Consider the following 27,913-nt stretch of genomic DNA (forward strand, 5'->3'; position numbering starts at 1 on the left):
GCTATTGGCTGAAAGCACTGATTGACAAACATGTTGCAACTTCATTTTTGCTGTGGAGGAATTACAGAGAACCTGTGACTCTTCCAACCAAATCTTGGGAGCTGGGGACGGGGGGGGAAGCAGTGCTCTTCCTTGTGAATCATCCCAAAGCACAGGAAGGGCACTCAGTGTTACCTTCAGAGGCCTGTAACTATTTAAACAGCTGGGGAAAAAGACTTACTGCCTTGGACAGTCTTTGGGCTTTGGGGAGATAGGCCAGAGCCCAGGATGTTTGGGTTCTGGAGGAGGAAAGAAGTTCTGTATCTTCAAAATCCATGTTCTGTTATTCTTGTTCCAGATTCCTGCTTTTCCTTTGTGAAGCATTTGATGGTGTCTTTGAACCTGTTTGTCTGTCTTAGTGAAAAACGATATGTGCAAAGCAGAGGTTTTGGTTGAAGATGATGAATGTTTTTGCTTCATGTTAAGTACTTGTAGCTTGAAGTAACTTCACAAACATGCTAATGCAGGTAATGAATACATATTGCTGTTCTCATGGAGAGCTTGGCAGGTTCTAAGATCTATCTGGAGTAAGAAGGGGAGTCATGTTTAACTTGGCTTTGTTTTATGAGAAACTGCAGCTTCTTCCATGCATTTCAAAGCAGCAATGAACAGTGAGAATCCCATTGCCTTTAGAGTACAGCAAGGTAGCTAGACTTTCAGAAAAAGCTACCATATCTCAGTAGCAAAAATAATGATGAGGAGCTGGGATTTTGTAAATAACAAATAAACTCACTCAGGCTCGTGTAATGATGGTAGGAAGTTTGTTGTGCTCTGTGAAATGCTGTGAGGTGGAAATCTCCATGGTGTTTCTGCACTGCAAGATGGGGAAGAGGCTTTTGACACCATAGCTGTAGATGTGAGAGCACGAGCTAGCACACAGTTTGCTTCAACCTGTGCTAGCTGGAGACCTATCACTATGTAGGTCTTCATGACTGCGTTGCTGCTTTGGGGAGTGAAGTTACAACTCCAAAGAAGAGTTTTTCCTTAGCTGTGATAGTGAAGCAGGCTCTGCTCTCAGGTTAGGCTGAGGTGAGGCAGGTTGGTGACTAAGCCAGGAAAAGGTGAGCAGGAAGGCATGAGTTTGCTGCTGTTTCTGTGAGTACCCCTCCAACTCAAGCAAATCGGAAAGTACCTCCAACCCTCAGAAAGTGAGGAAATAGACATGGAAATCTCTGAGTAGGACGGATAGCTGTGGCCTTGTCTGTTACGGCATGGAAATGATGACTGCCTCAGTTTCTGTTTGTCTGAGATCTCAGGAGTGTGATGCAGGGGTGTGACCAGACTTTGCCTTTGCCTCAGTTTGTCCTTGCTCGTATCTTCTAGGGTAGAGGTATGTACAGGGTGCATTTTTTTTCCACAGCATATAGTACTTGCCTTCTGTAGTGTTACTGATGTGGTTTATGATGATGATTTGAGCTGATACCACACCAAGGGAAAGAGCAAACATTGAGCCACTTGCTTACACCTGGCTTTCAGTTGTACATGTGCACTTGAATGCACTCCTGGTGCTGATATAGGAAGGAGTCCTTTAAAAGGTATTGAGCATTATGACCTTTACACTCTTCTCCAGTGTTATTCAAGTCAGGCACAGAAAACACCTGGGGTGAGGCGAGGCCCAGCATAGATCTACAATGAATCATGCCGTTGTGATGTTGCCTACTGCATGGTGTGACCTTCGTGTCCCAATCGCTGAGCTCAGAGCAGGTAAACATTGTCTGCCTTAGAATGACAAGGTGAAACAGCTGGGACAGTCCATTTCAGTTGTGTACAAAGGCTTGACAAGTACTGAAGCATATAAGGCTTCCTGTGCATTAGACTGAAGCATTGCTTAACTAGTAGCTTGGTTTTGTTTGTTTGTTTTTCCAAGGTACAAAAAATTCTGGCTTTTGAAGACATTGTGTATGAAAATGCTTTTCCTCCACCCATGCTCACTGCCTGCTGTTTGCACTATGCAGGGACAAATCTTGCTTACTGTTGGGGAACAGAGGACTTTGGGCTAACTTAGAAGTTTCTTATAAGGCTCACAGACCCATTACCCATTAGGGTAATGGTACTGTGCCTTTGCCTCCTTCATCTTTCGTCTCTGGAAGTCTTGCACTGCAGGCTTATGCCTGTGGTACTGTTTAGTAAATCAGTATCTAACGTACTGGGGGAAGCATGTCTGTTGGAGATCCCAAATGTATGCTCTCCTGGTGTTTAGACACAAATGCAATGAAAGCTCTGCTCTGGCTCTCCAGCTGTTCCCTGTGGGAAGCCTCAGGCACTGTGGAATTTCTGTTATATTCTGCACACTGGCTGCCAATGGCACTAACAAGTTCCAACTGATTTCCAGGTGTGCAGCTGCATGGTCACACATTTCATCTCATGATTATTTAAGGGAGAGAGAGAGAGAAGGAGAACAGGAGTTAGATGTGAACTAGCTTTTTCATGCTTTTAACAGTATTCTAGGTATATTGGTAAGAAATCTCCTGGACTGGGGTAAAACAGCAGTTCTGCTTTCCTATCTGACTTCTAGTGCTGAAGTTTCTGCTGCATCCGGTATCACAGCATAGGTCAGCAGAAGCAGTCCTTACAGTATATATTACTTAGTCTTGCCGATTACAGTTAGGGCACACAACTATACTGATATTGTTTCAGGCCGTGCATACCATGAATGTTTGTTCTGGTGAACTCAGAAACAACTCTGATATTTTAGGCTGCTTCCAAACTGATGTGTGCTGCAGCAGTCACACCTGCAAAGGTTTCCAGGCATACCTGTGAGGTAGGGTGCTTTGAAAGGAAACCTGGATTTCAGCGCTCAAAGCAGTGCTGCCTGCAGCCCCTCTATGTCTGTTACTAAGGCTATGTGTTGACAGCAGGCTGTTTTCCTTGATAGTTTTATTATCCTGTGACCTTCAGCCAGCCCTACGGCAGCATAGAGGAGAGGGAGCTTTTCTGTCTACAGGTCCTTTTCATCTGCTGGGACAACTGCAGCTGTTGTCTTCAATCTTCCCTCAGAGGAAGTTCCTTGTATGTTGCTGCAGGTTCTGTGGGGGTCTGACAGGCATTTCTAGATTTCCAGCATGCCTCTGTGCCTCTCCCCAACCAAAAAAAAAACCTTCTTTGCAGCAGAACATCAAGACAAGCCAGTTCCACGGGTTGCCTGTGCTCCTGTCTGGGAATTGAGCAAAGAGCTCTGAGCTGAGTGTAAAAAGTAAATGGAGGGCTTCTCCCCCTCACCTCCCCTCCTTCCTTCCTCTTTTATTTTCCTTTTCTGTAGCACTTAAGATAATATTAAAACATCACCCATACAGTCCACCTGCTACGACCATGACCTTTTGCCTCTGTTAGGGTCAATTCTGTCCCTCCCAGGCCATGTAAAGTTGCACTTCTCAGTCTTTTTCTTTTTGTAACTCTGCTGTTATATTGCTGCCTGCAGCGCGAGTGCCTGTCGCTCTCTAGTGGTGCTGAGGCTTGCAGGGAGCCCTGCTTGGCTGCAGCTCTTCTCAGGGCTGCTGAATTTGGACATGTCATTGGAAAGGGTGAAGTAGAAACGTCAATGTGTTCTCTCTTTACATCCCTGCCCAAGACTGGTGCAATGGAATAAACCAGTAACTAGGACTTTGAAACATGTATTTACTGGAAACACTGATCTGCTCGTTAATCCAGTGGTGTCACTGCTGAGTGAGAACCTTGCTGGAGCTTTTTTTTTTATAGAGCTTAGTTCTGCCCTTGTAAATCTAAGTCCTGTGTGTACATGATGCAGGTATTGAAGCTGTACATCTTCCTCTGTCCCAAGATCAGAGGGAGAAGTCCCTTGTTATGCGCATGTGTTGTGCGGACAAATTATTTCATGTGGGAGAAATGCCTTTCTAAGCACCTCCTGCATGTACCACTTCCACCTCCCATGCAGCCAAAACTGCTGCGACAAATGGCCACAGCAGGCTGCCTCCAGTGCTACCAATATCTGGTCAAGTGTCCTCAGCAAACACAGTGGAAAGTAAATCTCCTGTCTAGAAAAGGAAAACCACTTTCTATCCCTAATGTCCTACTGCCTTGGCTCTCTACTTCTGGTTTCTGCAGCAAGGCCATAGCTCTGTTGTGCTGTACTCTGTGTTGGCAGAGGGGAAGGCTACTTACCTCAGGTGAGCACAAGAAGGGATTGCCCTGTTCAGCAGCCTGTTCTGTTTTGCCATGTAGAACCAAAATATGAATCCTAAATACAACTCCAAATTCAATTTGAGCAGCAATCTCAATTGTTTGAAGCCAGAAGTGCATTTTATGAGCAACTCATTTTGTTGGAAACTGTACTTAAGTACGGGACCATAATCAAATAAATCTGGGGAGGCTTAGCTTGGATCAGGTCACTGTATGCCTCATCTGTGAACCTTTAAAACTTGTCCTTCAAATTAATGCAGTCCCTGGCTGTTTTTATGCTGTTGTTCGGATGGAGAGAGCAGACCCCAAAAAGAGAAAGATGTGTTCAAGTAGTTTATGTGTCAAAGAACCCAGTTTTTTTATAGGACATTGTTTCTGTTTTTCTTCTCTGCTGTCTGTTCATCTCCATCTTTCCTTAGCACACAAAGGAAAGGAAGAGGCTTCTTTCGTACAAATCCAGATGCAGGCAATGTTGGGAGTTTCTTGTGCATTATGCTGCACACTCAGCAGCAGAAAAAGGTAAAAGACTTACTGAAACAGATTAAAGTAAGTTTTCCTCAGGTCCCAGTTGTGTCAGACTTTCAGAGACATCAGTGTTCACCTAGGAAACTGGTGAGATTTAATATTCAATTACTGTTAATTCGTCATGGTAATTATAGTTACTATTTCTACTTCAAGAAGGTGTGCTTCCCAGCTGGCAGCCTCTGCGTACAGCACACCGTGAGCAGCCCCGTTATGCCTGAAGGCACCAGAAGGTGTCAGGGTGTGCACTCGCTTTCTGCCTGCATCTCACCTTCCTCTAGCCCTGCTGCTCCGTCCCTGCACCCATCTCAGTTTCTGAAGCAATTGGGTTTTTTTTACGTTTGGACAAGAAGTGATTAGAAGTTTTAAGTAGCTGAACAGCAGTGCCATTTGCTTAATAAAGGTTTTTGGAGCCCTGGAAAATCTCTGGAGTAGGTCCCGGTGTATTTTGAAGGGTTATTTCAAACTACCTCGTGTTCAGCACTTTCCTTTGTCTCTGGACCTTTACAAGTGCATCTTTGAGCCTTTTTCAGATCTGAGAAACGTGATGGATCTTACTGCCCTCTTAGGTCTTCTTCAATCGGACAGCAGGTCTGTAGTGCAGTGAAGGATGTAAGGAAAGCCAAGTGCCTCACTTCCAGTACTTGATGCTTTCTATCATAGTCTCTGAATAAACTTATAGCTTTGTACCAACTCTACTGGTATCTTTGTTTTGCAGTGTCACGTATGTTTATGTGCACACCTGTACCGACTCCGAGTAAGCATCTCTATTTCCTATGGAATATGTTTTGCAGAAGTTCAAGGCAAATCCACATAAAAAGGGACTGGATTCTTTTTTATTTGCAAATATTTCTAAGGTGGGAATGTACCCAAAGAAGCCCAGAAGGTGCTTATATATTGCTCCTTCTTGAGCAGCCTGTAAAGCTGCTGAGCTGCGCTGACCAAGTTAGTGGTCCATTACCTCAAGCTGCGTAATTTTCCCTCATGTAGCAGGAGCATGCTTTGTTTTTGTGCCAAGGATTTCACAACTGGTTGATTTGCCTCCTCAAGGAAGCTGATTCACTCCTTTATATGCAGTAGCCTTCTCACATTCTGTAACAGCAATGTATCTTCCTTTCTGGTCTATAAATACATTTGCATACACGTGTGGGATTAATGTCATGGAGAGTGTGAACTCTGTTTTCTCCCCGTGAAACTAAACCAGACAAAGAAGTGCAGTGAGTATGGGCCAGCCTGTTTCTGAATATTCATTCAGCCTGTGGGACCAGGCTAGACTGTGTGAGGAACAAGAATCTGGCAGCTTTAAGCACCTGCCAGTGTGGGGCTTATAGGCTGATCTTGGAGATCCAGTAGGGAATTCACTTGTGGCTTGCTTTCAGTTACTATGTCCAAAACCAGTAAAAGTTGACCAAAATACCTCTCTTTTGGAGGCTGAGGTCAAACAGGGAGTTTTCCTCCTTAGATCAGCCTCCTCACTGCATACACGTGACAAAAATCAATTTGTTTGGTTAAAACCTGATTTTTGTTTTGTTTTCTTATTTTCCACTTGCATTTACCTAGTGGGGCAGAAGGCTGTAGGCTCTGGATGGACAGCCTTTCTTGTGCACCAAAGTTTCCAGCTGGGAGATGCTTGGTTTTTTGCTTGTCAGAGGCAGCCCCAGAAGGGTGGGGTATGAGAGTAAGAAGATGTATGCAAACAGCATCAGGAACATTAGGATCCAACTGAAGGCTGTGCCGTGTGACAGGCAAGATATTTTGGGTTTTATCAGTTCTCAGCAACAGCTGAGGTAAAAGCTGAGGAAAGATCAAAGCAGATTTCATGATTTCCATGGCTTTTTGCATCTTATTTTTCACTTTTCAGCATCTTCTGCCAGAGTGCTGCCCTCTTCTCTGCATCCCATCTTTGCCCTGGCTGCTGCCAGGCTATAGGTGAGAATGTTGCAGTCTTCCTGCTTCAGGCTTGTAGGCTCCACTCCACCAAACTACACCCCCCAAACCTGGAGCAACATTGGAACATTGGCTTATTTTAGCTGCAAGATAACTCTTGCAGTTTCGTTTCTCTCAGCTGGTGAGATTAGGTTCTGAAGCAGAAGTTGGCCTCAAGTTTCTCCCTTTCAGCTGAGGGCAGTTATGAGTAGCCGTGATGTCTCCTGATGCCTTAAGTGTTGATCCCAGGGTACTGAGCCCTATGGCAGTGGGAGTGTGGAGAGGGGATTTTTCTGACCTCAGGGGGTGAGGGAGGGGGGCTGCTCATCTCTTCAAAAGGCATTTGTGTGGCAGAAGAGTGGTTCCTTCTCAGTGAAGACTTGGATTTCCCCTCCTTGCCACCTGCACTTGTACTAGCTGCTAGAGAACGGTTGCTCTGTGTGCTTTGTGAACTCGTAAAGTGGAGTGCAGAAATGTAACATTGCTCGGTTGGGCTTAAATGTCAGGATCCTGCAAGCGCAAGGTTGGTAAATAATGCTTTGAACAGGCAGAAAACAGCAGAGACAAATGTCAGCCATGCTGTGGCAATCAGATGGTCTGGGAAGAGATGACATTTGTAGCGAAACAAGTCATTTGTGGAAAGCGGAGGTGTGCCATTAGGCATTGGGGAGACTTTTTGTTGTGGTTGAAGAAGTCTCCATTGAGCTAAAAGGTGGCACTGCCACTTGAGAGCACATTCTTGAGATGTGCTCTTAATACTCCTCCTCAAATATCCCTAGTTAACAATCAGAAAATAGATTAAAACCATGTTCAGTTACACGAGAAATAAAGCATGAGTTGTTCTGCAAGCCAAGCGGTATGGTGGAGGCTTAATTACTGACTCAACTCGAATGGAAACTAATATTTTTGGGGGAGAAAAATTCACTTCAAACCTCTAGTTGCTTTTATTGAGATGTCAGACTCTGAGGAGAGGGTAGTCCTTGCCACAGCATTCCTTAGCTGTTTGCCTAAATAAGCGACAGGAGTGGGGCGCAATTCAGTGATTGCATTCTTCTTGGGGAATGAAGATGCACCTTCAGGAGGCTGCTCTCTCAGGTCAGGAAGAGGATGTCCTGCAGCACTCTGAGTATCAGTAGCTTTGTTGTATTTCTGACCTCGGCAGCTTTTTCAGTGCCTCCAACTTGGCTGGATCTGCAGCATCATGGGACAGGTGACCAGTGTCACTGTAGAATCATAGAATCATTAAGGTTGGATAAGACCTCTATAACCATCTAGTTCAATCATTCACCTACCACCAATATTGCTTACCAAACCACGTCCCTCAGTGCCACATCTAAATGTTTTCTGAACACCTCCAAGGACAGTGACTCCACCAGCCCATTCCAGTGCACGACTGCTCTTCTGGAGAAGTTTTTCCTAATATCCAACCTGAACCTTCCCTGGCACAACTCGAAGCCATTCCCTCTTGCCCTATTGTGTCTTGTCACTCTGGTTTTACCTTCTCTGGTGCACTCAGTGTGAGCGCTCTCAAGTTCTGGAGCATCATCGCTGGTGTTGCAGCATCTTCGCTGCTTGCCCTGGAATAAAAGGAAGGCCAGACCATCTCTGTTACATGAGCCTCCCATGCAAATTGCCAACGCTTTGCTGCAGCACCTGCAATGTCTGGCCTGGTTCCTCTGCATGCAAATGTGCAGGGAGTGCACACTACGTCCTCAGCCCTGCCACTGTTGCCAGGGCTTCATGACTTCATTCCTGCCACACCCATTTTGTGCTATGCCATGCTTTTCCAGGATGCCTTGGTGGTACAACACTGTGATTAATAGAGGGTTAACTCATATCTGAAACAATGCAGATGAGAGCTCTTGGTGCTGAAGTGTAGGGGTGCTGGGTTTTCCTAGCGACAAGTGTGAACTAGCACCATCGTCTGGGGATTTTCTCCCACGCTTTCTTGATACTATTTGCATCTGTTGGGTGGACGGGCAGTCCCAGAGACTGCCTCTGCCCTCAGCCTGGGTGTCATTCTCTAATGCCCTACACAAAGAATGCTGTGCTTTCCCTCTAGTGAAAAGTACCCAAAAGCATGGTCCTTGCTTCACAGGTCCTATGACTGAGGATGGATTGGAGCCACGAACATCAATGCTGCAGCTGACTCTGTTGACAAGTAGGGCCTCACAACTTGGATTATAAAGGAGAAATTGTGGGAAGGCTGGTCATGGTGTTTGTCTACCCTCAGTGCCCAGCTGTTCCAATTCCTTAGGATTCTCTGTAATTTCTCTTACCCTGGTTTACAGTTGAGCTTTTATTCTTGTTCTAAGGCATTCTCCCTTCTCCTCAAACTTTCTCTTTTAAACCTCTGTCTTATCTGTCTGTGCCCCTTTTCTTTGGTCCTCAAGTGAAGGAAATACGTAATCCATTTTTAAGTACTTTTTTCACTAGTTTTTTTTCATGTAAGGTAGGACTTTAGGATCAGATGAGATTGCTCGTTCCTTTCCCCTGAACTGCACCATTGTGGCAGTGTTGTTTTGGATGGGTTTGAGCTAGCAATTTTCCAACCCTAGGCTCTGACCCACTTTAGAATGAAAGCAGATTTTTGGCTGGAATAGGCACCAGCTGAAGAAAGCATATTTAGGAAGGGCAAGGTGTGTGGTAACTCCCAGTGGAGTGAGTGGGTGGGCTTTTGTTTGCTTTCCTTCTTGGGATCATATATTTAATTATGTGGAGTTTACTCTATTTCAACAGTTTTGGAGTAAGGTCCTTGTGTTGCTCCTTTGGAGCACCTTCCTTGGTCCAAAGCTCACAGCATGACAGCCAGATGCATTGGGGGATGGTGGGGTGGGGGGGGGGGTGGGGGGAAGAGATGTGAAAACCCACTAATGATAGCAATGACAATCAGCTTTGTCCTCTGTGAGTTCCATCATTTTTTCTAATCATGATTATCATGATAAGTGGGAATTGAACAACGTGATAGGTTAGCAGAGCTTATGGTGTTATTTGCAGAAGCCCAAGACAAAACAGGAGGCCTGGAAGAAAAGAATGTCATGGTGCAAATGAATTATTTCAATAAAACGTGACATGGAGAGGAGATGTAAGGAAAGCCAGAGCAACTCAACCTACAAGTAACTTCATAAGTGAACAAATGAATCCAGGCTAGCATTTTAAGGCTGCCGGAAGCACAGGGTGACAGAGTTGGCCAGAATAGGAAGAGGTGGTCAAAGGCATCCTAGGCTGGAGGTTAGATACAGCTGGAAATTGCTGGGGTGCTTTTTCTGTGATAACTGAGACCTGATCACTGTGATCAGGTTCTGGTGGTGTCCAAAGGGGTTTTTATGTGGTACTCAACTGGGTAATACTGAAACAGGTGTTCATGCAATTCTGTCAGGTTTCAGCAGGAGGTATCTGTGTATCCATCTTTGCTGTGGTTTGTGGTACAACACCTTCAGTGAGTGTTCACTGCAACTGGGGGGACTTTTTTTTCTCTTTAAAATGATTTGATGTCTCATGCAAAGAGTGCTTGCAAATTGTGGATGGAGGAAAATTGCACTGAAAGTTTGCTTTCATTCTAAACAAATGTAGTGGGTTTCAGTGCAGCCAAGTCCCTGGTTTACATACTTGGAAGTGCTGTGACAGGCTTTCATCTCTCATTGATTGTACCCTTTTTAAAAAGGGTAGCAAGGACACTCTGGGCTGTTACTGACCTGTCAGCCTCACATCTGTGCTGAGGAGCATCATGGAACAGATCTTCCCAGAAGCTGTGCTAAGGCACATGGAAGAGAAGGAGGTGACACAGGACAACCAGCATGGCTTCATCAAGGGCAAGTCCTACCTGCTCAACACAGTGGCATTTTGGGATGGCCTAACTGCATCAGTGGGCAAGGGAAGAGCCACTGATATCATCTATATGGTCTTCAATGAGACCTTTGTTACAGTCTTTCCCGTGACATCTTTCTCTCCAAACAGGAAAGATACGAATTTGATAGGCAGACTGTTCAGTGGATGTGAAGCTGGTTGCAAGGTTGTACTCAGAGAGTGGTAGTCAGTGGTTCAGTGTCCAAATGGATATCAGTGCTGAGTGGTGTCCCTCAGGGGTCAGTGCTGGGGCTGATGTTCTTTAATTGGTCATCAATGGCATTATAAGCAGGATTAAGTGCACTCCCAGCAAGTTTTCAGATTATACCAAGCTGTGTGGTGATGCTGACACAGGTGAGGAATGGGATGCCATCCAAAGAGTTGGACTAGATTACTTTCAAGGGTCCTTTCCTGCTCAAATCTTCTATGGTTATTGCTGCCAAGAAGCGTGAGCTTCCTTCTCCTTGCCACACATGGCTCACCTGCCTCAATTCTTCTTTCACATCATGTGTTTTTCAGTGTTTTCAAGGAAATCTTTGACCTTCATGAACACGACTGAGGTCTTCTGTACCTTGATGTCCCCGAACTGCACAACCTTACGCTGCTTGGTGTTGGCAGAAACGCAGCAAAACAGCAGGTCACTTCTCTGCTGTATTTGTATCCCCTGGGAGATGTTTGCACTGCATCAGCGTAGGCTTCCAGTTCAAGTGACATAGGAAAGGTTTCTTGAGGGCCCAGTGGGTAGCAAAGCTGAGGAAGAAAGGAAATGAACCACAAATGACTTAAACTAAAGCTCCTCCTGAAAAGGTACAGCTGCTGCAGAAAATGGAAGCTGTTAGGATATTTTTAACATGTTGATGATGAAATGGTTAAGTCCACTGTTCAAAATGCTGGGACCACTTTTCTGAATTACTGGCATCTGGGAAGTGGTTAGCTTACATACATGTATAGTCTTAGGCTACATCCTCACCCTCCTTCTCCCTTCTCAGAATTACCACTCTACGTGCACAGATACCAGTGACCAGCAGTGACTGCAAGACTTTCCTTCCTGAGAAAGCACCGCAACGTTTATCAATGTATGCATTAGTCATCAAAACCACCACGACTACTATACAGGCCATTAAAAAACCCTGGGATTACAGCATCTCTGTCAAGTTCTCCTTTCTAGGTGCATCCTATCTATTTCACTTTTCCTACCCAAAGTAGAAACTTGTCACAGCTTTGGGGCCAGGTAGGCAAATGTGTGTGTTCTGATGTGATGCAGCAGGGACTCACCCAACTGCCTGACATTCTGGGGAAAACCCAGGCACATCAACTCCTGTGACTGAGCAAAATCTGGGCTTTGCTATGAAAATCTGTGTTTGAACATGAATCATGGGAATGAGTCTGAGATGGAACTTCAGTCATTTAATGAAAGTGGAAGCTGTTCCTGGACTCTCTGCGATTCCAATGCGAAGGGAAGTAAAGTTCTCGTTCATTCATTTTTGACACTGATCTCTTGAAAAAACGTCTTAGCAAGATTTTAGCAAGATTTGTGTCAGAGAAAAATAAGATTCCAAGGGAAAGAAGAGGGGCTTCTGCATTTGAGTGGAAGACTCAAATTTTACTATATAAAACACAGATGTGATTTGAGAGCTCTCAACTACAATGTTATCACATACCCACATTGTCTTTCTACTGCCTTCTGCCTTCCTCCTCTCTTTGTTCCTGGCCACATATTCCTTTCCCCTATTGCTCCCTGGCTGGTGACTTTGCCTCATTTAGAGCAGCCCCAGCCCCAACATAACCTGAGAGTGCAGAGTACTGCTGTGGGCACCACTTTGCAGCGCCAGCTGAAAGCGATCCTCCTGTGTCAGAGCAGGAGCTGCTGGTATTGTGGGATCCTACGGAGCCTAAATGCTGCCATGGGGCTAAATAGGAGGAGCCCTGGATCTTGGCTCATCCAAGTGGAGATTTGATCCTTGTACCATAGAACGATCTGAATGAAACATACAGGGTGTGTGTGCACGCAAGGGAAGCAGCTGTGCCAAGTTTCCCCCCACCACTGTCAGACATCCATCAGTGTTTCACTCCCACTCTGCTGATAAGTAGCAAACTGCCACAAAATGCACACATCAGCATTTAGCCACAAATTTGCAAATGCATAGGGATGGTTTCCCTTCTGCTGCTACTACTGTACCAGTAACTTTTTGCGTTTCCTGGATGTTTTATTAGCACAAGGAAGTGCTTGATTTGAAGGTTATAAGTGGAAATATATTGCAGAGATCATTATTATTTTCCACTGTACAGTGCTTTTTTGCTGATGTAAGAGAGAGCAAAAAATAGTGTGGGGAATTATAGCCCCAAATATGTAAATATCTGACTGCAATAAAAAACCCCTTGCATGGGGTTTGCGTTCGGATGTATTTTGGGTTCTCTTTGAGGTTGAAGAGTAAACAACGAGGGGAATGAATGTTGATGACATTTATGCAGACCCAGCTAATGAGAAAGGACTGGGGGAGGTAGAGATAATGTGAGAAATTCAAATCCACCCTTCATCCCAATAGCTTACTTTTATCAATAATGTTGCATGTTGGGCTTCTGATCCGGCTGCGGTGAGCGGCTGAGAAATGATGTCACCACTTTACGGTCCATTTGTCATGTGTGACTGCTGCAGTCTGCCTCTTGCTGCTTGTGTCAGAGCGTGACACTGCCAAATAAATAGAGGTGTCTTCCCTCCGGGCTCCCCACATCGTCCCTGAGGCTGCAGCCACTGTGAGGATGCGAGCACTGGCGTGGGGTGGGACAGGAGCTGCTGCGCTCCCATGGATGGTGCTGCTGCTGGTGTTGGTGGTGATGTCAGTGTCCCAAGCAGGTGAGCTCCTGGTGCCTTCGTATAGATAGTCTTGGTAGGGGTGGGTGTTCAGCCTTCATCTTGTATCAGGATGGCCTGGAAGAGGCAGAGATCCCTCCTGACTGCCTAACACAGGGTTTCTCCTATAGCAGAGGGAGTAGCCCTCCATTACTCCTGTGCTAGGAGCTGATTTAGCTGTTGAGAGCAGGGTGCAAGGGTATGGTCACAGATAACTCCTTATGCTGTCCCTGAAAGCATTGTCAGTGAAAGCATGGAAAGGGACAACTTCTTAAGCTTGCTGAATTTTAGGATCACTGAGCCTCTAAATAATGCTGTTTGCTTCTGTAAGTTGCCACTTTCTCTCTTTCTCAGCCATCCTGGAAGTAAACGGAAACCTGAGCTGTAGGTGCGTAAAGACAACTTCAGACTACATCAGCCCTAAGAGATATGACAGCATTGAATTAAGGCCCGTGGGAAGCACTTGCAGGCGCACAGAAATCATGTAAGTGCTGTGTTTGCTTGGCCATAGCTACGGGGCAGAGATGCTCTTCTCTCCAGCAGCAGGGCCGGCACTGAGCGCTTTCTTCTGCAACCACCGTGCTTCTCTGCTTCCCTTCTGAAAGCTGAAGTCTTCAAAAAATGCTGTCCATCTCAGCAGCACGAGTGCAAAAGAGTTTTTTTACAGAAAAAACCTCTTTGAATGGCAGTGGTCTGTGCCCAGTGCAGGAGTGCAATGCTTCCTGCTTCTTCCCCTTTTCCGGCTGTCCTGTGGCTCCCCTCTCTTGTAAGCAGTGTTCTGCTGCTCGCTGCTCGCAGTGCTGTGAGTGGAAGCTGGTTTCTGCAGATCAACTCTGTCTGTTAAAATCCTTTCCTCTGGAGGGAGCATGATGCTCATAACCATCCCTTGCATTTCAGCATTAAACTGAAATCCTCAGCGAAAGTGTGTGTGAACCCTGATGCCCCTTGGGTAAAGAAACTGCTGAAGCGCGTTGCCGGCATGTAAGTTTCTTTGATGAAAACCCTTGGTCTGGGGTAAGCAATGTTCCCTCAGGCAGCATCCAGTTGTGCCTGCAGTCCCAGGGCCCACTTTAGGAAATCAGGACTCGTGGGGTTAGCTGTGTCTTTCTGCAGGGTGCTCCAGCTCCTAGCACAGCAGAAGGGTTGCCAGGCTGTTCCTGTGGGTGGCATCAGCCCTGGGGGAATGGTGGTGACACTTCCTTTGGTTCTGACAGGAGCTGCTTCCCCCAGAGCCCTGCGCTATTCATGAGTTTCTCCTCCTTCTGCTTTTTGCAGGAAGAAAAGATAAGCTTCCTGCTAAGGAAGTTGGTGTTCGGAAGGCATGGTGTGTTCTGTCTTGAGACCTCAAGTCAAATAAAATTTGGGTTTTTCTTCCCTTGTGTTTTCCCTTGAACTGAATTTTAAGGGACTGCATTGAGCGTTGATCAACCCCACTCATGTTGCTTTCCTGGTGAAGAAATCACTGCCGCCTGTGCCTGGTGCTCTGTGATTGATATCCTTTCACAGAGGGGCTTTGTGCACACAGTGTTGTTGCTGTAGGTCAGGTGTGTTAGGGGATGGGGGCACAAGCTTTCTCACAGATTCAGCACATGCAGCCACATCCAAGTGCAGGTGTTCACAGTGGGTATGGGGTTTGCAGGCAGCTGTAAGTTTTTATAAGCAGCAAAAGGCAAATAGAGACATCCTGGGGCTGGTGTGAGGCTGTTTACCACAGAATTGGGATAATAGGGCATGGGGGAAGAAGCAAGGACAAGTGTGCTAAAGCTCAAGATGTTGTTTTCAGGGGGCGAGCTGCTTGTAGGATGCATATGTCATATACCTTCTGCCATTCAGTGTTGCTTGATTAACTTTTATTCCACTAATTATTAGTATCTCTGAAGTAAACAGTGTGCATCTTTTATGGATTGGATGGTGTGTCCTGTATATATGAATGGAGTGGGGCATCTTTATGAGATGGGATGGCTGCTACAGATGACATGCAAATAGTGGCTGTAGAGAAGCAGTTAACATCTGACCACACAAGAAGAAAGAACACTCCAAAAACTCCAGGTTTGCATGGCCGCATGAGCTAGGAACTAGCAGTGGGGGAAATGACAGCTATTGTTACCAGACCCAGCTTCTTTGGAAAAAGAAAGCTGAGCCAGTTTCAGGAAGACCATGCCTCTGTGTGGCAGAGTATTATCAGCAATACAAACCCAGCCAGCATTGTCAGCAGGAAAGGGTAATGGATGAAAACCGCCCCCAAACCCGGGGCCTCCCGTGCGCCACCACACTTCTCCTATTCCCTGGCTCAAATAGGGGATGCTGCTGGGCTGGGGCCAGGTTCTGTCGGTATGGCAGTGCGGGCAACCCTGCTGCTGGGGCTGCTGCTGGTGGTCCTGTGCCCTGGGGATGCAGGTGAGGCAAGGGGAGGCAATGCACAGGGCTGGGCACTGTTTTTGGAGGCAGCATCCTGTTGCTGTCAGGGGCTGAAGTGTTTCTTAAGGGTCTTCAGAGGCTTTGAAGGGATGTGGGGAGGGGGGGATGCAGTGCCTGGAAATGTTTTTGGAGGCAGCTGGGAAGGTGGGTTTTCAGGCAGTGCATGAGCTATGGCCGTATCCCCCCCCAGCCCTCCTGGAAGCCAACGGCAACCTGAACTGCCGCTGTGCCAAGACCACCACTGCCTTCATTCCCTTGCGCAAGTATGAGAGCGTCGAGGTGCGGCCAGTGGGAAGCAGCTGCCGGCGCCTGGAGGTGCTGTAAGTGGCTCCCATGGCAGTGAGGGGGCTGGTCCCCCTCTGTCAACTACTTGGTTCTGTGATTCTCTTCCTTATGGGTTGGAGACAAGGAAGGGGCTCAGTCCCTTGAGCCTCCCTTATGGAGGGAAAGGAGCTGAAGCCCTGCATGTTTTCCAGGATTAAACTAAAAACCCTCGAGAGGATCTGTGTGGATCCTAACACCCTCTGGGTGAGGAAGCTCCTGCAGGACCTCCCGAAGCTGTAAGCATCCTGGCCCTGACCTGAGGGGCAAGCAAAGCAAGATCTGGGGTTCCTGAGCCATCCCTTGATCCTGCTCTTTGCACATTTTGCCCTTCTGCTCCTGACAGGAGGAAGAAAGCTGCTCCCCAGTGAGGCCTGGCACGATGGCCCCATGGCTGGATACTCTGCTCCCCACCACTGCTTCTCCCCCAGCCCAGAGGGCATTTTCCCCTGTTATGCACCCGTGGAAAGGCAGAGGCTTTTCCCCAGCTCCACAGTGATTCATCCCGCAGCCCCCCACTGTCAGCAGCGAGTGAGATGTCTCCTCTGAGCACAAGAAACTGAGGTCTAATAAAGGCAGCAGCCCTCTCTTATTTACCATCACTGTTGTCCCTGTAGCATGCAGTGGGGCTGGGTCTCCTGCTCATCACTCACCTTTCCTGCCGCCATGTGAGCTGTGCTTGTAGGATGGGGCTCTGCTGGTTTCTGCATTGGGCAGGAGGTGCTTCAGGCCATGTGCTGGAGGGGAAGCGATGGCAAGGAAGTAAAATTGATGGGCACAGGGCAGATGCTTTTCCCCAGTGTTTCCCAGCCTATGAAATCCCCACTGGGTTGGCTATAAAGCAGCCCAACAGTGGCTTGGGGGCAGTGAGGATGCGGGCGCTGCAGGCAGCACTGGCCCTGGGCCTGCTGCTGAGCAGCCTGCTGCCAGGGGATGGTGAGTGAGGGACCTGGGGACCCGCTGCGAATGCTGGGTGGGGGCAGTGGGCCCATGGGCTTCTCCGAGCTTTTGGCTTTCTGCTTCTGGCTCTCTCTGAACTCAAGATTCATCTTTTCTTTCAAGCTGAAGGGGTGGCTTTTGCCTGAGGTCTTCAGGCTGCGTCTCTTCTCAGACCCTGTGAAGCTTGAGTGCTTGACAAGTGGGCAGCACATGGTTTAGTTCTGAGAATGTTGGTTACGTCTTCCAAACCCCTGCTGTAGGCATGATATGAAATGCTTGGAGCTGCTTCAGGAGGGATTGTCCCTGCACATGCTAACGTGTGCTGCTGTGTGCCCTGCTAACGCCTGCATGCGTCCCATGGGGGCCATGTGGTCCCAGGGAGAGGTTGGGGGCTGAGCGCTGGCTGTGGGCTGCTGTGGTGCAGGTCTGTCACTGGAGAGCCTGCTGACCAACAAGAGGTGCAAGTGTGTCAAAGTGACTGCCCAGGTCATCGGCCTGGGGCTCATCCTCGCCATTGATGTGACGCCACCGAGTATTCACTGCCGGAGGAAGGAGATCATGTAAGTGAAAATCTGGAGCCTGGCAAAAATGCCTGGGTGCCTGCATCCTTTGCAAAGCTGTGTGGTGCCTCTTGCAAAGCCTGCCCTCTCTCAGGGTGTGCTTCCACTTGTTGTAAGGGGGGTTACCTCACAGAGCGGAGGCTGAAGACCCCCAAACTTATCTCTCTCATAGCAAGGTGTCAGGGTGTGCTTCCCTGTATGCATACTGGAGCATAGAAGGTGTTGGGTCAGAAGAGCTCTGGGGAGGGGCTGAGTGGGTCTGGTCTCCTTGCAGCCTCACCCTGAAGAGGAACAAGAAGGTGTGTGTGGCCCCTGAGGCACCCTGGATCCAGCTGCTCATCCACAAGCTGACGCAGAGAGATGTCACCAAAAAAGAAGTGGCGGCAGTCGCTCGGTCACGGGGAGAAGCGGGGAGACAGCCAACGGCCCCGTAGCAGGACCTGCATCCCTTCCCCAGCAGCGCCCGTCCCTCCCTCTGTCCAGCCCTGGTTTTGGCTGGGGGCAGGAGCCTTTCTCCTCCAACCTCCCCAAAACCAGGTGGTCTTGTCAGACCCTGGTGTTGCCCTACATTTTGGTGATTCTGCTGTCCCCACGCATGGTGCCCACCCAGGGTTCAATTAAACTCTGAGTGCTCTGCCCTTGATTCTCTCCATGAAGATTTGTGTGAATACTGTGTTTCCATTGCATGCAGCCCCAGGATGGGTTAGATGGGAACTGCGGCACTGTGAAGCCCGCAGGCAGGGCTGCAGGGTGTTTCCTATGTGTGCTGCCCTTCCTCTGCCCCAAGGACCTGGAGGTTTTGTGCTTCTTTGTGCGTTTTCCTGCGCCGAAGGAAGGATCCTGAGTGGTGTGTGCTGTAAGATGTGGTCTGACCTCTGAAAAGCTCAATGCTGGTGGCAGCAGTGCTGCCTCTCTGCTGTGTGAGCATGGGGAAATAGGAGGGAGTGGGGGATTTCCCAAAAACTGGGGGAGGTGGTCTCTGAACATCCCTGGTCAGGAGTAGCCCTGGACGGTACCTTTGTACCTTCCCTCCTGTGTCCCAGGAACACGAACAAGAGATTGTTGGAAATGGCACATTCTCCATAACTGAGTCTTTTCAGTGTGTAGAAAGAATCATTTTGTGCAAGTGGAGCTGGCATTCTCTTTTAATAGTGCAACAATTACTGCAAGTGGGAAATGGGCAGAAAGAATTCCTTACTACTTATTCCTGTGGGAAATGTGGAATAAGCGTGTTGCTATGTTTCTGTTCAAGAGTGCTGCTCTTGCAACTGAGGACCTGAGGGCTGGTGTCAGGCATGGGAATGCCTGGAAGATTCGCCATATGTCGGTATGGGGCTGGTGGTTCCCAGGGCTGGCGGCTCCCAGGGCTGGCACACAGTTTGAGGGCATGGGAGAACAGAGGGCAACTCCTGGCCTCCAGCCCAGCTCCAGGTGGCCAAGTGACCAGAGGAGCCTCTGCTCACAGAAACCTCCCCATTCCATTTGCACAAAGCGCAATGGAAATCCCCTTAAAACTTCGGTGTAAGCATGTCCCAGCGACACCACTGCTTCCCAATTCTCCGTGTGCAGTTCCACCTTCTGGGGGGAGGACACGGCTGTTGCAGAAACGAAGCACAAGAAAGAGGTCCGGCTGAAAAGCACCCAGCCTCCCCAAAGGAGAACTGCAGGAAGGGGCAGGGGGGCGGCCACACCTGTGAGTTTATGAATTAAGGGCATCTTTAGCTAACGTGGTGCACACAAACACTTTAATTGCTTTGAAAGAAAACACATGATGCAGTAATTAAAAATTGAAAACAAAGCCAAAGTCATGTAATATGCCACTTGTAAAGAGAGCCACCATGATTTCTTTTTTGCTTTGGAACAAAGACAAATACAGACAAACGCAAATTTGGTAAATGCCTAAGTTTTAGAAACTGTTCAACAAAGAGAACAAGACCAAGTACCAGAATCATTCAAACCCTCACCCTCACCAGTGAGAGGTTTTCTAAGCTAAATGCCTTGTATTATTGCAGGACTGGGGGAAGGAAGGAGTCATGTCACTTGGCGTGCTTTGCCATCAATGATGTTTGAAAAACCCTGTACCAAAGTGCACGAGCATTTCTCTAGCTTCCTGTTTATTTTCAGACATATGTCAAGGAACTACTCCTGAAGTCCACCACCCTCCAGTATAGCTAAACCTGCAAACTTTGTCACATCTGAATACCCATCGTAGAGTCAAATGACTTTTCTCGAGTCCTTAAAAGGTGCTAGTTTTGTCACTTTCTTGATGGTGCCATTTTGTCACTTTTCTGAATGTGTCATACCTGTGCCTATCTCACCAGCTCTGCCTTTTGTCCCAGCTCCATTTCTCAGAACAGAAAACCTGTGCTCGGTATCCGTGCAAATGTTGACACAAGAGGAGATACTATGTCAGCTATGGCTGTGCCTGTATCTAAAGCTTTATAATCTCCTTTGAAATTGGTTTTTAACCTTAAAGTGCTTTCTGGGCTGACACTTGGCATAGAGATGTAGGAAATGAATGCTTTTCATCAGGTTTTCTTGGGTTTTATGCTGCTTTTGAACACTGAAAGGAGATAAAGGGAGGATGTGCTACAATACTTCTGTACTCATTTAAAAAAAAAGATGAGCTGCATAATCCAAGATGCCTTTCCTCATTACGAGATGAAGAGATTCGGCCAATAAGAACATGTCTCAGGAAAATCCAAACCCCTCTGCACATAGGGTACATTTATTTTCCAGTCTCTCATCTGTATAAAGCTCTTTGCAATCAAGCAGTTCGGATCCTTTTCAGGCATAGGAAATCTGACAGTCAAAATCTTCCCCATTCTGAAGCCAATGTGAGCTTCAGCAGATTCTCTTCCCTTTTCCATTCCCTTCCTTTCCCTTTCCCTTCCCCTGTCAATTAGCAGTGACATAGCACACAGCAGGCTCTGAAGACTACACCCTTCATATCTACCTACATGCAACACCATCTGCTACACTGGCATGAAGTGAGGAAAGGAATTCTGTGATTATTACAGAAAAAACCCTGGATCCATTGCAAAAGAACAACAAGCTGATGTAAAACAGTGAGACACTTCTCATTCTAACACTTTGCTATCATCTCGAGAGGCTGCAAGGAGCGCCTGCCGAAGAGGTGTGACAGGGAAAGCATCATTCCTTATGTTCAGTTTTGGCCTTTGGTCTTTATTATCATTACAAGAAAAACGTCTGTTAAGAAATGCATAGCAGTCAAGAACAAGTAAATGGTAATTAAGCACAAAGCTGAGGTCACAGGGGATAACAACTGCTGTTCCCTCTCACACCCAGGTAAGGGTGCAGATCGCACTTTTGTGTTCTTTCTCTTGCAGGCTACTGACTTGGTGTGGATAGGATTAAAAAAAATCTTTCATATCATCCCACTATGTTAAATTTCATGCTAAGGGAAAGTTTTCATGTGAGAAACTTAAAAGACATTAGGAAAAATGAAGAGTGCATGTCTGGGCTTAAATCTGGTCTTTGACATGAAGGACAGTCAGCCCTGCTCCTACCGGAAAGGCATCATTGCTGTGCTTGTGCTCTAGGAACCTCTGAAGGGCTTTTAGCCACCTCGTAGAGAACAAGTCATGTGAACTTTCCACATCTCCAATGCTTCCTTGCACTTCAAATCCAACTAGGTAAGGAAAGCCGGCCCTCGAAAGCCACGCTGATACACCATAAGAAATACAGCCCTGTACTCAGGATTTGGGAGCTGCAAGTGCTCGGCACCTTTGTAAACAAGGCCATTGGCTCTGGCTGCATAAGCACGGATTGGGCATGAGTTTAGGAGACCCCATAGCAAAGCTGCAAAGTGGGAGGCCCCAGTGGTCCACGGCACTGCCACAGCTCTAAAGACCATGGAATGGTTCTGAAAGGTCAATGGCAAAAACTTCTCAACAGGTTTGGCTCCAAAACTCTGGGCTCTATAGTTGGTAAAACACAGGACAGCAAGGGGTTGAGACCGACAAGAACTTTTCTGAAGGGTTCTGCAGACTAAAGAGAGTGGCTTCAAACACACATAGAAAGCTTATGGATAAAAAGAAATATTTTCTGAATATAGGTGTGATAAACCGATGGAAAAAGCTTTTAACGAGGCCAATGGGAAGAAGAGCTGCTTTCAGAGCCCATTGTGCCAAACCTGACTTCAGCGCATGGTATGCAAATGTTCACACCCCTTACATCAAAATAAGGAAACCAAAATATTCAGCTACAATGTACAAAATTCTCTTTTATATATATATATATATATATACACACAAAACCCCATATCTAACAGATTTACCATACTGAATTTTAAAAAGTTGCTTGTAGAATGGTGCTGGATTTTTTTTCTCTGCTTATTTTAGGCAGTGCTGCTGCTTAGAAGTTGATACCAGGCACGATATAATTGAAACCCTACCAAGAAAGCAAGGAGCAGGAAGGGGCTGAAGGCTTTTTCCTAAGCACAGGTGGTGAGGACACTGTGATGTGCCCAGCGCCTAAGCATGGGAAACAAGGGTCGGCGATGGAGAGAACCATTGTTTTCCCATTAACGTGTTTACAGTTAGGGATATTTTGCTCTCTATTACTTTCCTCCTTTTCCCCTATAACATACCCTATGTGGCACTGTCAGCCTCCATCTGGGTCAAAAGAAAATGAGTGTCACCATCTGGATGCTGCAGATGACTGTGAAACAGATCTCATCCCACGCACGTGGCTTGTGGCTGATGGCTCCATGCTTCTTCTTGTCTCAGGGCAGAGCTCTATGAAGAGCAGCAGTTCTGCTCAGCTGGAAAAAAGCACAACCCCTTACTGCTCCTTTTGTAGGAAAGGGGGAGAAACCAGAGGAAAAGAGGGAGGGAGCCAGACATGTGTGAGGCAGGTAAACATGCCCTGGTTATGTGCATTGACTGAAACAAAAACAGAGTTCTAGAGAGATTTTTTAAAATCCAGAGGTTTTGTGCAACATCTGTTCAAACAGCATTTTAAAAATCACACAGCATAATGGACGTTCTGAAGTGCATTTTGAAGCAGAGAAAATCCAATTAAACACCTTCCTGCAACAGAACACTTCAGTCAGTTATAAACCCAAAGAAGGTACAACGTAGCAGTTTACAATGTTTACCAGGTGCTTTTGTTTCACCCCCACCCTCTCCCACCCTGATATTACAAAAGATTGTTGCCGTTTTTTCTTTTTATTAATAAATGGGCTCCTCTGCAGTTCATATACAATCATAGGTGAACTTTAAATTCCATTTTATACAAACATCTCAAAAAATATTGGGAGTGAAGTATGGTGGAACTATTGCTCACGTTGCTAGTTAACATGCGTGTAGGACAGGAGGAGAACGGTTGTTAGTGCACACCTCCAGAGCAGAGAACCCCTCCAGAAGAGATACAGTAGCTGATTACAGAAAGGTAATGTCCACAAAATTAAGTTTTTCATGCTATTCTACTTTCCAGTACTATACTTAATTGCTGTCTCAATTTACCTGCATGGCTAGGTGTTGAACGCTGAGGTATATTAAAAAGGAGATACCTGCACCTAGAGGAAAATTCTTTAGAAAGGGCTTTTTTGGTGCTGCACAAAGCAATTTACATCCGTTAATTTCACCCAGCTACGGTGATTTCCAATTTGTATCAGACAATAGATGACGTCTCCAGTTTTAGGCACTTCTTTTAAAGGGAGCTGTCATTTCACTGAACTTAGCATTCTGTCCCACTCCTGTCCCGTCCCCCTCAGCAGAAGTCAGGGAATACTTCTACTCTGGGTCCAATTGATTTTTCCTATGGATAATTTCCTACGTACAAAACAGCAAAGGAAACGGAGTATCAAAGAGTAGAGGAACAGCCTGACTTGTCAGTTCTGAGAGACAGAAGATGGCTCCTTAGCATTTAAACTAATTATTTAACAATTTAAATTTGACTTTTAAGTATACGAATGAGACACAAATATAGGCTATCTGTTTAAAAATTGCATTCAGATAATGGAAAATTTTTTCATTTATTAAAAATATCACATTTTGAGACTAGAAACAGTAAAGTGCATGAAAAGTTTAAAATATAAATTCAAGAAAATCTTATAGCAGCAAAAAAGCAGAATAAAGAAAAACTTAAAAACACAGACACAACCTTTTCCTATTACTGTGCCATTTTTCTTTTAACATTAAGCAGCCAACCAATTTTCTTCCAGAAAACTACATTAGGTTTAATGCCCTTTGAGGCACAAGGTTTGGAACTGGCCACCAAGAGCATAAAAAGAAAAAAAGGATTTCCAACACATCTCAAGAGCATTAACAGGTGGGAATGAACCAGAAGCTTTTTAATTCAACCCTGACCAACAACAGAAATGAAAGATTACTCAAAACATCTGACGGCTATTTGGCAACTAGGGGCAGGAAAAATAACGCAGGGAATGATAACGCTACCACCCTCTTCCCCCTGTGGAAAGGCTGCTTCACACATGCTGTGGAGACAGAAGTGTGATCATTTCCAGCAGCTTTTTCCTGTACCCTAAACTTAACCAGTTCACCCAATGCCTCTCATCTTTGCAAAAGACCTTTGGAAAAGGGAACCTAGAGCGGATCTGGAACTTCTCCATTCTCAAAGGCTTGCAATGGCTTGCTTTAAGTGCAAATCCTTTCCAAATCCAGCTCCCAAACTGTTCTGCTAACATGTTATCCTGGCTTGCCAAAGCAGAGACTGTTTGGATTCCTGAACCCCTTACCCAGAAAGAATCAGGCTCTTCAGAGCTCCAACACAAGGTTAATGTCACGTTTGCCAAGCAAGCACTCTGTAATGGCATGAAATGCTCACGTATGGATTCTATTTAGAAGTAGGTTCATTGGAATTTTTGTTGTAAACGAAACTGCATCAGAATTTAGACCTCAAGTTTTTTCGTGATATGAAGCCATCTTTGGTTTTCTAGTATTAGATAATGGGCAGGGCCACACTGTTAATAATTTATAGTCAGGTATTAAGTGCTTTGCTAATGTGCAAAATTTATTTTGAACACGGAGCTCAGTCTTCACTTTGGGTTCAAACAGAATTTCTAATGTTCTTTCTACAAAGCAATCACTTCTATTCTTGTTTTTCTAAAAGGCTTTTCTCCTAAAAGGTTGGCTCATTTTACCATGTTCTGGAAAAAAAGCATTACCTTTAAATATGTTAATAGGTAAGTTTTTAATCTCATTTGTCCATTTCTAAGTGCAGCTTCCTACCAAAAAGAAAAAGCTTGACAGTTAAAAAAAAAAAAAAATTAAATTAAAAACCTGGAAAGGGAATAATACTTTGGTTCCAGCCCTAGTGCCAAATGATACCAGTATGCACCAAAATGTGCAAAATCTCATATCAAACACATAAGGAAAGGAGCTTGAAGAAGCAGCTTAAGGTTGGCCATACTTCACTCCTATATACTTTGATTTACAACTGTACAGGTCCATAGCAACAGGTCCTTGCCCTCAAAGGGGCAGGGCTCCACTACCTCCTGTTAGGCAAGTGCACACCGTTGACAAGAGGCAGGAGCGGAGGATGGAGTTCGAGTTGTGTTAACAGTGAGAAGTGGTCTGAAGGGATGTGAGGGTGTGGACACCCAGTGATGTTGTTCTCAACCAGCCACTGAGGGTCCAAAGGCCCCAGGACACCAAGCACGTTCATGTGAGTGTTGGAATAGAAAATGTAGTCAATCACACCCTAGGGAGAAAGAGAAACACGAAAGTGAGAACAGACCTCAGTTCTGGCAACCTCAACTTCACTGGCTGCTTGCTGCAATTGCCAGGAAGATGCACAGCACTGCCACCAGGGTAACTGATGTGCACGCTACTTTGCACTCAAAGTGCTGCGTCCATTTTCAATAAGTCTCTGACCAGAGCCAGGTCAGAAGCTTACAAACACCAGCAAATCAAGGACTTTAGGGTGGTAGGAAGGTGTCCAGCAAGTGTAGGAGCCAGTGATGAATCACTTACAGGAACAGAGAGAAATGGTCAGAAAATTAAGACAACATCCTGGAGAGACCAGGTCAATGTCTGCCATTTCAGAAAAATCACTGCTTACTTTGAAATCAAAAGTGTAATTGGTGTAAGGCATCAAGTTGTTTTCATAGGCGCTCTTGAGTTGGAAGCCATGCGTAATTCTTCCTTCAGAAGCCCCGTTCTTTCCACTGCCGCTGAAGTTCATGAGACACTCATTGTAACGCAACTCCTTGAAGTCCTTGTGGTTGTCAGCTACTATGCCATTGCTTAAGTATTCCACTACACCTGTTTGCAAAGGAAAGGATTTAGGCAGTTGCTTTAACATACAAGATTATGAAATTTTGACCTTGGAATTAATGGAAACATCAACGAGAGACCGTGTAAAATCAGGAAAAAAAGAGCTTTCCATTTAAGCATCAATCAGCACAGCGATCTTGCCCACATCTGATGCATTTACACCTTTCTGACAGGCAGCCACAGAAAACAGGTGCTCCATCACTGCTGCTACAGTTCTTTTGGGATTACAGTAAAATCAAAGTACGTGTATTGCAACGTGTATGTGACACAAGGGGTGCCAGGGAGGCAGCTTTCATACATACTGCTGTTATTACAATATCAAAAGTGATAATTACTAAAGCAAATGCACCTCTGTAGGAAATTTTCACATTATGTCATGAACGCATGTTCATTCTGCTTATTATGGCTGCTCAAGGCATTGGTTTTTATTTAAGAATTTAAGATCTATTTGTGCTTCTTTATGCATCATTTGTGGCACGACTAACTTCTCTAGATAGTACAACAGATCACGAAAAGCAAGCTACACAGCTGGGGACCTGCATTTTCTTCATTCAAGTTTTGGAAAACAATTGTTAGTAAGAAAGCTTTCCACAACACCTACTGCACAGGAACTGCTGAGTCAGGGCCTGAACCTCTGATTGATCCCCTGAGGCAAGCCATGAGTCAGCCAGAGGAGCACAGCTGAAGGCAATTCACCTGGCTGCACCCCTCCTAGACCGATTTAAGAGCTGGCTACCAGTAGGGAAGGATTTCTTCTGGAGATTGCCTCTGCCGGTGTTTTGTGGTGAGCCCAGCATAAGGGTAAGCCTTCCATTTATTCTCTTCTGTTATCATAGTCTACTTTGTCTAATTCTCTTGTTTATTTTGTGATTATAACAGCCTAATATTCTTTCATTATACACCTACCCAGGGCAGTACTGAGGGTACCCAGTGTTCCTCAGTAGGAAAAAGGGAATCTAAAAAGGTTAAGTTGAAAATTAAGACACAGTGATCAGCCTTACCTGAATCAGGCAACGAGTTAAGATCCGCACAAAGCACCAGGGGAATAGAATTAGGATCTGCTATTGGGCTACCAGGCCTGCTTGAGGCTTTCTCAAGGATATTTTTCAGTTCTGACACAAACATCATAGTCTGAATGAGTTTCACATCTGAGTATTCAGGGTCCCAGTGCATGTGGGCATTAGCCACAATGAGCAGCTGTTTGTCCACATGAAGAGATTTAATACCTAGACAGAGAAATACACTTTTTTCAGTGACAAGGCTGACAGTGTGAACACAGCAGACTTCTCTCCCATTACTATCAGGGTGTAAATACCGAAGAACTCGAAGGGCCACACACCAGGAAATGGATATACTTTCACTGCTGAGAAAAAAGTGTTACTTGAACCATTGTTACTTCACACTACTTCACCAAAACTCCTCACAGGAAATACATAATCAACATGATCTAACAGAATTACAGTTGCATTCCTCTCTACTGCTTCACTGCTTTTCTTAGCATCCTCTGAATGTTCTCCTTTTCTCTTCATTTCCACATCTCTAGGACAGACTTTCTCAATAACATTTCCCAATGTGCAGTCACTAAGGAGCTTTATGAATTTCACAGTGAAGGTGGTTATCACTTGACTTTTAAACCACGCATGTCTACTCAACGTTTACACCACAACAGAGTTTCCTGATTCTTAGCTGCCACAGTGTGGAAAATTGTTCCCTTGGGAAAAACCCAAACCTGCTAAAATAAATGCAGCATTAACCTAGTTGTTTGAAAATACTACAGCTGCTGCTACTATTTATCTGAGAAACAATACTCTGAAAAGTGTGGCATAAAGTTACAGGCAGCTTCTTGCTGTCTTGCAATCTGGACATCCTGTTCCTTTGGAAAGTATGTATTGGAAACCAGTGATCAAAAAGCAGGCATACAGACAGAGCAGGATGGCAATTCTAAGTATCCTGAAATTGCCTTCTGCATCTGATCAAACATAACAAAAGTATGACAGCCAGTCAATCAAGTGGCATCAAAAGGTACCTGATAATATCACTCTTCCTTATCAGAACCTCAGTACTGTTGTGTAATCACTAGGGGAGGATGG

The 27,913-nt window shown here is 45.8% G+C and overlaps 4 protein-coding genes across 7 annotated transcripts in view; 3 read left to right on the top strand and 1 right to left on the bottom strand.

The window, feature by feature from the left end:
- Positions 1-1,630: 1,630 nt before the first annotated feature.
- LOC128079881 (interleukin-8-like) lies at positions 1,631-14,696 on the top strand. 2 transcript variants are annotated; one of them, XM_052681521.1, is made up of 4 exons: positions 1,631-1,743; positions 13,676-13,805; positions 14,219-14,302; positions 14,597-14,696. In XM_052681521.1, exons 1-4 carry the CDS (start codon positions 1,671-1,673, stop codon positions 14,607-14,609), a joined length of 300 nt encoding a protein of 99 aa, XP_052537481.1. In that variant the 5' UTR covers positions 1,631-1,670; the 3' UTR covers positions 14,610-14,696. The 2 variants fall into 2 exon arrangements, with proteins under 2 accessions (XP_052537481.1, XP_052537480.1); XM_052681520.1 differs by lacking the exon at positions 1,631-1,743 and adding an exon at positions 10,366-13,324.
- A 107-nt stretch (positions 14,697-14,803) lies between these two features.
- Positions 14,804-16,650, top strand: LOC128079880 (C-X-C motif chemokine 13-like). Its single transcript, XM_052681519.1, has 4 exons — positions 14,804-15,718; positions 15,930-16,059; positions 16,216-16,299; positions 16,407-16,650. The coding sequence occupies exons 1-4, from the start codon at positions 15,550-15,552 to the stop codon at positions 16,429-16,431; spliced, it is 408 nt and encodes a 135-aa protein (XP_052537479.1). The 5' UTR covers positions 14,804-15,549; the 3' UTR covers positions 16,432-16,650.
- A 209-nt stretch (positions 16,651-16,859) lies between these two features.
- On the top strand, positions 16,860-18,215 carry LOC128079879 (C-X-C motif chemokine 13-like). The gene is made up of 3 exons (XM_052681518.1): positions 16,860-16,996; positions 17,424-17,559; positions 17,834-18,215. The coding sequence occupies exons 1-3, from the start codon at positions 16,933-16,935 to the stop codon at positions 17,991-17,993; spliced, it is 360 nt and encodes a 119-aa protein (XP_052537478.1). The 5' UTR covers positions 16,860-16,932; the 3' UTR covers positions 17,994-18,215.
- Positions 18,216-19,282: 1,067 nt separating this feature from the next.
- CNOT6L (CCR4-NOT transcription complex subunit 6 like) overlaps positions 19,283-27,913 on the bottom strand; it is a 34,415-nt gene continuing 25,784 nt past the window's right edge. For all 3 annotated transcript variants that reach the window (XM_052681513.1, XM_052681516.1, XM_052681514.1), the window contains exons 10-12: positions 26,825-27,049; positions 25,609-25,811; positions 19,283-25,248 (exon numbers count right to left, since the gene is read on the bottom strand). In XM_052681513.1, coding sequence (XP_052537473.1) covers positions 25,036-25,248; positions 25,609-25,811; positions 26,825-27,049 — 641 coding nt within the window. In that variant the 3' untranslated portion in view covers positions 19,283-25,035. The remainder of the gene's footprint in view (positions 25,249-25,608; positions 25,812-26,824; positions 27,050-27,913) is intronic.

This window comes from Tympanuchus pallidicinctus, unplaced genomic scaffold (genome assembly GCF_026119805.1).
Source record: "Tympanuchus pallidicinctus isolate F22 unplaced genomic scaffold, pur_lepc_1.0 scaffold2, whole genome shotgun sequence".
Classification (NCBI taxonomy): domain Eukaryota; kingdom Metazoa; phylum Chordata; class Aves; order Galliformes; family Phasianidae; genus Tympanuchus; species Tympanuchus pallidicinctus.

Bases quoted from the DNA above. Each gene is read 5' to 3' on its own strand.
- LOC128079880 (XM_052681519.1), top strand. From the start codon at position 15,550: ATGAAAACCGCCCCCAAACCCGGGGCCTCCCGTGCGCCACCACACTTC. The intron at 15,719-15,929 runs GTGAGGCAAGGG...ATCCCCCCCCAG, and splicing joins CCTGTGCCCTGGGGATGCAG to CCCTCCTGGAAGCCAACGGC. The intron at 16,300-16,406 runs GTAAGCATCCTG...TGCTCCTGACAG, and splicing joins CTGCAGGACCTCCCGAAGCT to GAGGAAGAAAGCTGCTCCCC.
- LOC128079881 (XM_052681520.1), top strand. From the start codon at position 13,231: ATGCGAGCACTGGCGTGGGGTGGGACAGGAGCTGCTGCGCTCCCATGG. The intron at 13,325-13,675 runs GTGAGCTCCTGG...TCTCTTTCTCAG, and splicing joins GATGTCAGTGTCCCAAGCAG to CCATCCTGGAAGTAAACGGA. The intron at 13,806-14,218 runs GTAAGTGCTGTG...CTTGCATTTCAG, and splicing joins TGCAGGCGCACAGAAATCAT to CATTAAACTGAAATCCTCAG.
- LOC128079879 (XM_052681518.1), top strand. From the start codon at position 16,933: ATGCGGGCGCTGCAGGCAGCACTGGCCCTGGGCCTGCTGCTGAGCAGC. The intron at 16,997-17,423 runs GTGAGTGAGGGA...GCTGTGGTGCAG, and splicing joins CAGCCTGCTGCCAGGGGATG to GTCTGTCACTGGAGAGCCTG. The intron at 17,560-17,833 runs GTAAGTGAAAAT...GTCTCCTTGCAG, and splicing joins TGCCGGAGGAAGGAGATCAT to CCTCACCCTGAAGAGGAACA.